This window comes from Alligator sinensis, unplaced genomic scaffold, assembly GCF_000455745.1.
Source record: "Alligator sinensis unplaced genomic scaffold, ASM45574v1 scaffold282_2, whole genome shotgun sequence".
In the NCBI taxonomy this organism is placed as follows: Eukaryota; Metazoa; Chordata; order Crocodylia; family Alligatoridae; genus Alligator; species Alligator sinensis.
Genome location: NW_005841879.1, coordinates 785,845 through 794,066, shown reverse-complemented (window position 1 = coordinate 794,066; position 8,222 = coordinate 785,845). Strand labels below are relative to the sequence as shown.

General features: G+C 41.2%; 2 protein-coding genes across 2 annotated transcripts in view; both read right to left on the bottom strand.

Annotated features, from left to right (window-relative positions):
- LOC102385166 (ATP-binding cassette sub-family A member 10) overlaps positions 1-1,631 on the bottom strand; it is a 72,822-nt gene extending 71,191 nt beyond the window's left edge. The window contains exon 1 of the mRNA XM_025196232.1: positions 21-1,631. The gene's annotated coding sequence lies outside the window, so the exon portion shown is untranslated. The remainder of the gene's footprint in view (positions 1-20) is intronic.
- Positions 1-8,222, bottom strand: part of LOC102384911 (ATP-binding cassette sub-family A member 8-like) — a 65,734-nt gene that overhangs the window by 16,852 nt on the left and 40,660 nt on the right. The window contains exons 40-41 of the mRNA XM_025196231.1: positions 5,112-5,212; positions 3,613-3,745 (exon numbers count right to left, since the gene is read on the bottom strand). Of these exons, the coding sequence (XP_025052016.1) occupies positions 3,613-3,745; positions 5,112-5,212 (234 nt within the window). The remainder of the gene's footprint in view (positions 1-3,612; positions 3,746-5,111; positions 5,213-8,222) is intronic.

Here is an 8,222-nt window from a genome sequence, read left to right as displayed (position 1 = left end):
CTTTCCCTTTGTAAACTCACCTGAAAGCTTTGCTTTTTCATTCTCCATTGGATCCGGACATTTTTGATTAAGAGCACTTTTATTTGTTGATACACACTCATCGTTCTCTCACGTCTCTGCATTTCCAGACCTGGAGAGAGAAAGAGAGAGAGGGAGAGAGAGAGGCATGGAACTTCTAGCAAAACAAATCAGAGGGAAAAAGGCAATTTATTTTGCTCTGCTTGCACAGTTTATATGCAAGGATGTCAACCCACTATAGCAACTAAGCATTGCATCCATTTTGCAGAGGAAGAAAGAAATAAAGTCACTTGTTCCTTCATGAAAGGGGATCTATGGGATCAGAAAAAGCAAGCTCAGATCCCCCAGCTCCCAACCTCATGCCTTGATCACAAAACTGTGTGCGCAGCATAGTTTTAAAAACAGAATACAGTTACTGTTGGGGTTACCTGCGCGGCTCCCAATGCACTCATGACACTTGCAGTTCTTCATTAAGACAAGTCATTATAATCAAAGCTCATGCTTCAGGATCACAGCTGAACACCCAAAGAGGTCAGGAAGAAACCTACTGCACCTCCAACCTCCCCACTGCCCCCATATATAAAATCAGCTTGCAGGTACTCCTCTGAAGCACTTCTTGGAATCCGTCACATCCAGATGTTGTTGACTGGGCAGCTGGAGATAGTCTGTGCAGGATGCCAAACACAACCGTTCTGCTTGCATTTTGGAAAGTTAAAACACTTGCAAGTGTAATCGGTTCTGATTCCTACTTATTCTACCAATTTTAACAAGTGCTCCAGTCCTTTGCCACTTGCACCTCCTCCCACCTGGAGTAATGAACACATTTGTTGGCAATTTCCACTCACTTGCAGATTAATGCTTACACTTGCAAAGTACAAGGCTCATACTGTTACTGTACTTTGGGAAAACCAATTTCAGTGGCATAATGAGAACAGAAAACATTTTATACTAGAATTCACAAACTGGACAAAGTGTAAATATAACAAGACACAATACTTCCTCAATAATTCTGAATGTACTACAGTGACCCTTCCAAAACACAGTGGAGCCCGTGGCTGTGATTTGCATGCAATAGCGTGGGAATCCAGCCTTTTATTTCAAATCTTAGCTTTTTTCTACACTGAATGCGCTATATCATATATTTATTGCTGTCTCACAGCTCCAAGGAGATTTCTGTGGTACAAAACCCAGGTTTGCCACCTTTTTAATTCTTCGGGAAGATAACGTCAACATGAAACACTGATAAAAGTCTGAAATTTTAATTTCACATAAACGGAATTCCTTGAGAGGACTGCAGAGAGGAGAAGCAGCATGCACTAACACTGTCTATTTTTTCAATTTCCCACCATGTCGTGTGCATTTTGACAACTGTGGTAGCGTGAGTTTGCACAGATAGGTGGAAAATAATACAGGCCGTCCTTGACTTACAACGTTTCGAGTTGCAACGTTTGGCACTTACAACCTTTATAAATTGACACCCTCTTTCAACCTTATGACATCAGTTTCGACTTTACTATGCTTGATCTGATGCAACGCCACTCCAGCGAACAAGTTCATTGCTTCACCCATGTCCCTGGAGAACCTCTCTCCAAACTTGCTTGGACACTTCCTTTAAGAAAGCCAACAAGACTCCAGAAAAACCTGCAGCCAAGACTCCTGAGAAGACTCCAGCCAAGAGCTCTTCAAAAAGTCTAGCAAAGTCACCTCAAAGAAGTCCTTCCAAATCAATATTATTGCTATTTACAATACAAATGCATTAATGTAGCTATATTATTCATCTATAAATTGATTCAGTACAAAATTTTGGGTTATTTTTAGTGAAAATAGGATATTGGGCCTTGGTTCAGGAACCAATCCCCCATTTATAACATGCGAAAAACGGTTCCGAGTTACAACGTTTCGACTTGAGACATAGTTTTCAGGAACCAATTGTGTCATAAGTCCGAGGACTGCCTCTACAGAGCTATCTTTTGACTGGAATTTTTTTCAAGTATTATGGGACAGTCATTTTCAAATTATGTTTTCAACACCTTTAACCAAACTTTTACTTTATTTTGTTTTTTTTAAAAAAAAGGAAGCCAAATTTAGCCTCATATTTAAGACCAGCACACTAAAGAAATGCACAGTCCTGAGAAAACTTAAGAAGCATAAATATATTAGTATGAAATAAAAATAAGGGGGAAAAGTTACTAAAAACCCCTTGGATGTTGACTAAACATCGGGAAGTTTATCCTTTAGAAAACACGACTGTTAATTTGCTAATCGTGGCATTTCCAGAATAGCTTGCACAGGCCTTTGTGGTACAATGCTACTTACAAAATTGTTAATCACTAGAGGTTTCCATATACTACGAAAAAAGGAGTAAAATAGAAATCTTATCTCAAGGAAAGTTTTGAAGGCAATTCAGCATGTTGTCTTCCTTGTATCATTAGTAAGTATTACGAAATAGTAGTTTTCTTGCAATATGTTGTTCATCTCCCCTACTCCTCCCCCCGCCATGTCAGTAATTCTGCCAAAAAGGACATACATCATATGGTCAGATTGTTTTTCATGAGTAGCTTCCCCTTTATTCTTAGAGTCTTCTCTCTGCTGGTATGTCACATATCTCTATTATCTAAACCTGGAAGTGCGTATTGTTGCTGGACTGCCAAGGGAAAGGAAGTTCCCCCCCAAAAGTTGTCATAAACCTTTTGAAGCATTACATACATGGTGGGAAAAGGTGGAGGCGGGGGAAGAAATTTATTTTCAATTAAGTTAAGGTCGGGTAGGGAATGGTGGAGAAGCTTGGTACACTGCAGCTGAAAGCTTGAGTACACGTGACTGCTTTGAATACTTCAGGAGGTATGTTGGGACCAGATGGCAATGAAATCTCTGACCCCAAGTCTTCATTCTCTTCTGGAAATGTGAAGGCATCCACACAGCACAGCACTGGGGTAGGAAGACCCTGCTCGCTGAAGCTGGAATCACGTCCCAAGAAAGTCTCCATTGTTTTACGCACCCAAAATGCAGAACGAGTACAACAGAGACAGCTTCCAAAGGTGCAAGTCAACCTTATCTTCTTTGTGTCCTAGGCCTAAAAGGGATTCTTCAGCCATTTATGAATTAGTTTACTGTTGCTTATAAATAACATGGCTGGGGGCAGGAGTAGGGGAGATGAACAACATATTGCAAGAAAACTACTATTACTATGCTTATAAATAAGGATTAGTAGTTTAATAGTTTACTGACTGGTAACTTACATTTGGCAACTTGTTGCTTACATGAACAGTCAAATCTTCATCTCCCGCCTCTATGCCATTCTCTCACCATTCACCCTTTTACACGCACTCATACATAAAGGCTATGCAGGGTTCATTCACTTATGTCAAGCAGGATACAAAATGGAGTTTTCAAGTTGCTTACAGGACAAGACTAAGGTGGTTACATTTCACTACTACTATACTTTATGTTAACATCAGCGACATTAGTTCAGTTCATGCTTCAAGGGGTATCGGGCAGAATGGTCCTGGAGAAACAGAACCCTGGGAAGCTCCCTGAGTGGCACCAGGGGAGTGAAGGTGAGTCCAGTAAGGGCAGGAGACAGTCTTCACTTACCTGCAGGGTGCTTGTGGTGCAGAGGCAACGATGGCGGTGGAAGAGTGGTAGGCGCAGCAGCAGTCCCGCTTTGTGAGCTCCTGCTTGCTGCGCATTGGTGGGTGCACCAGGGCTGATGTCATATCCAGGCATCCTGCAATTGTGATCAGGAGAGACAGGGAAGCATGGAGGCAGCATGCCAAGCCCCGTGGCGATGAGATCTTGGCTGGCGCCACGCAGGTGGGTGAAGAAACAAGCTTCACAGACCGGAGGCTTGGAGGTGCCTTCAGCACCAGAGGCAGCAGGGACCGCAAAGCCTAGGAGAGTTCAGTGCAGCCTGGCAGGAGCAAAGCCCATGAGCTGCTCCTCTCTGTGCTTGGCTCCACTGGACAGTGGAGGGAGCTACATGAGACCCTAAATGAGTAAATGACCCAAAGGCATTCAGGCACCTGGAGCCAGTCCTTTGATTTGTATATGAGTTGATCTGAGATTATACTGACTCTTTAGTTGTAGAAAGAATTGACTTGCCCCTCAGCAGGAGGACTTAATGAATGGCAGGACAGCGTGACTGGACTGCCTAATTTGTCTAGAAATCAATTTAGAGCCATATGGACTATTTATTTATTGCAAGAATTAATTTATTCAGTAGCAGAAAGACTTAATGAATTGTTGCTAGTTTGGATTGCATTGATTAATCTGTGTAAAATTTGATTGAAATTTATTGGATCTACTTATCCATGGAAAGAATTAATCTGCCTACTAACTAAAGGACTTAATGAATTGCAGGGAGGTTAATTGAAATAATTAATTTGTTTGCTGATTGAACTACCCGCTCGGGACACCTTACTCTATGGGTCACAGGATGAACCCCAGGTTAAGATCTGGTTGGTATGTGGAAGGGGTGAAAGGAGAGGAGGAGCCCCAAATGTCATCTGCACATACAGCTCGTGTGGACTCCCACGTATGACCAAAGACCCTCCCTTTAGCTCTTCCCTCTCAGCTGTTCCTCAGTGACTAGCTAGCAATACTACAATGAAATCACTGCTGAGCCCATGTTATTGTAAACAAGCTCAGATGGGAAATCTCACACAAGATTACAGGCAAAGGCTTTATGGTCTTTGTTTCTGCACCTCACAGCTTAAAATGAAAATGGACAAACAAACATCACAAAAGCCCAGACAAGATCTAGTCTACAAAAATAAGCAAGCACTTCTAAGCTAAGCTGTGAGACGCATAGCAAAGTAATTCTGCTTGTTTGTTTTAAACCCACCTCCTGCTAATTTTAGTGTTCCCACCTCCTTCTAGTATTCTGAGACTTGATGAATAACAGCTCCCTATTCACTCTGCTCAGCCCTTTGCAACTTCTAAAGAGACTTCCATCATACCCCCTGTTGGCTTCTCCTTTCCAAATTGAAGACTTGTAGCCATTTTAGACTCTCCTGATATGGCAACTGCTCCGTACCCCTTATCACCTTGGTTGCCCATCTCTGTATTTTTTCTAATTCTACTGTACTTCATACTTTTTCACAGGTGGAGACCAGAACTGAATACAGCATTCATAACGCGGTAATACTATGGATTTGTATAGTGGCAAGATGACATTTTCCATCTCTGCATCCAACTTCAAGATTAACACAATCACATGAGGAAAGCAAATGTAGAGGCTTACTCATCTCTGCAGATCAACACCTTGGTTTGCAAAATATTGCAAAGAAGAGAGTTCCCAAATAATCACCTGTAAAGTGATTCTAACAGGACATAAATCTCCCTCACTGTTTATTCTTTCCATGCAAAGCACAGCAGATATTGTTAATTCTAATTTAATGTCCTTAATAAAAAAACTCCAAAACATTTCAATAGTGAGTTATACTAATTTCACCTGTAGAATATGGTTAAGGCTGCCCTATATCAGATCTTGATTTCTTTTTCACAAGGACAGGTTTCTCTGGCACACAATAGCCTGTTATGAATCCTATGGTTGTTATCTTGTTTTCCATTCATTTCTCTAGGTCAGCGATAGCAGCAGTTTAACTTACATGGACTAACACCAGTGAATATTCTTCTGCAGCATAGAAAAGATGTGATCAATGACAACATGGATCACGACCCTGAATTCTAGGAGAACAGACACACGTAAGCTAGTTTATCCCTAGGTCTACCAGGAAAAGCAGATCTACTGTGTGTTTGGGGTGGGGGGGGAGGAACCTTTACAGTGTCTATAGGCCCCCAGAAAAGCCCCATAGCATTGGGTTGCCAGACACTCAGAAAATTGCACAAAATCACAGAATCATAAAACCACAATATTGCCATAGAACAATAATGAACTTATTTACAAACTGCTTTTATTACAGCCACCTTTAGGGCTAGAAGCTCTGCTGATACTCGACAATGAGATGGCAAGAACCAAACTATAAATGGGGCTTGCATGGTTTACAGATGCTTAGTTCTGCAAGGTAGACCTGCGGGTTACAGACCCTGGAGCAGCCCAAGCAGCAAGGATATCCTAGAGCCACAGTTCTCGCAAGGATGGGCTACCTAGCCATCTGCCAGGCAAGTACTTACCATCTAGGTTTGGTTTGACGTCCATTAAAACAGAAAAGTATCTACAGAACATTTGGGTTTCGACAGATCAGCATTTTCTAAGACCATGGTTTTGTTTGGAAAATTTCTCATCAGCTCTAGTCAGGAATTGTACTCAGTTCACATTTTCTATTTGGCCTCCCCTAAAGCTGAAGATCAGTTTTATCTCCAACTGTCCATCTGCATCTGGATCTGCTGAGTGTAGTCAGGTGAGGAAGTACTTATTTCCACTTCTAAGCTAAAAGGAAAACCACAACATATCTGTCCAGTCACATCTATTCAGAGACACTTTTAAGACAAATCAGAGATGGGTCAATACTCTATTTCTTCGACATGTTTTTTCATAAAGTAGCCACTTCTCATTATTTCTTCAAATCAGCTCATTTTTCTGCTGTTGAAAATGGGGTATTGACAAAAATACACCTGTTACTCTTGTTCTTATGGCAAAAACAATAGAGGGCTCTAAGAAAGGAATCTAACTGAAAGCAATGAGGATTTGGACATGCATGCAGAATGGTGCTAAATAAATATAACTGGAGGAAACACAAGATACTGAGGTCCCTGACAGAAGAGTTTGCAGAATTGTTTGTCATTGGCCATGAGATACTGGCCTGCAAGGAAACAGCCTCGTGTTTAGAACACAGCCTGAGTGTGCAGGGCTGGCAGCCAGGAGGAAAACCACCTTGTTTTACTGCTGCGAGTCGTGTCTTTGAAAAAAATTAAGTCTCTCTTGGAGATGTGATCCATTTGGAAATCCATGCTGTTACTGAAAACTTCCGTTTAAAAAAAAACAGAATTTTATTGGCAGAGTATAAAAATGGAAAGAAAACAATAAAGAAAGCACATCTTAACATGAAGACATTTTAGGGATATTAATCCAGGTTCTCCGAAGTGCTTAGTTCTCACAATGCGGAGCAAAGCCCATGGGGGTGGAACACTTGATTCTCTGCTCTATTTCTGGCTCAGGAGCAAGTTGCACAGCCTGAATCAAAAGCTGTCCTTCAAAATGATGGTGACCCCTCTCAGCTTGTCACCCACTGATTTCATTAAGTGCAACCTCTCGCTTGTCATCCAAGTGATTTAGAGAAATGCTGAGTAGTATTTCAGTATTTGAGGAACCTCAAGGAAACATCCTTAGAGCTTGAGGTGGACAATGGAAAATCCCTCTTTGAGGCCGGTTGTTTTCAGCTGGTTCTATGCCTTTCTTGCAGTGGTCTCACCAAAACCATATTCCCCCAATTCCTTACAATAGTGTCATGTAGGAACAGTGAACAAAGCCTTTCTAGCATCAAGATAGATTACATTTCCTGCTTCCCGTTTATCCATTTTATCCTGTATCTTTCATGTTCAGAAATTTACTTTTTTACTAGTTAGTTCTACTATAATAATTTGTTCCACATATCAGACTAAACAGACTGAGCTACAATTCCCTGAGTCCTCCTTTCTCAACCTTTTAAACAAAGCATCGGTCTTGTTCTTCTTCAGTAATCTGGGACCTCCCATGAGCAGCATGATAACTGCTAGTTAACTGCTAATGGTTCTGAGATGTTTTAGCTGGTTCCTTTAGTACTAGAGGGGAGCAGTATGTTCATGCTCCATGGTTTAGATGATTTTTATAAACAGGGAAGGCACATTGTCAGCAGGTGTCAACTGGCCTTGCTCCATTGACAGAGCTCTGTTAACATGCATGACCTGAAGATCTGGCTCAGTGTCATCTGGATGGACGATGTGGATGTATTTAGAGCACAAATATTTTATCTGATAATTCATTTCACAGAATTATTCCACATCTGTATCATCTTCCCAGCCTACCTGTAAATCTATTGACTTGTTTTTCATCTGCCACATACTGTATGTTGAACAGTTTTTCCTGAGAACACCAACTTTTCTACATTTCACAGACTAAATTAGGGGAAGCAATTTTCCTTTTGGGCAGATGCTGCAGAACTAGATGCCAGGCTTCTTTCTACCTGGATAATCATATTATGCTGATAGGAAGCATATGCAATACCAAATCACACATTTTCAAAATACTGCTTAAGATAAAAATG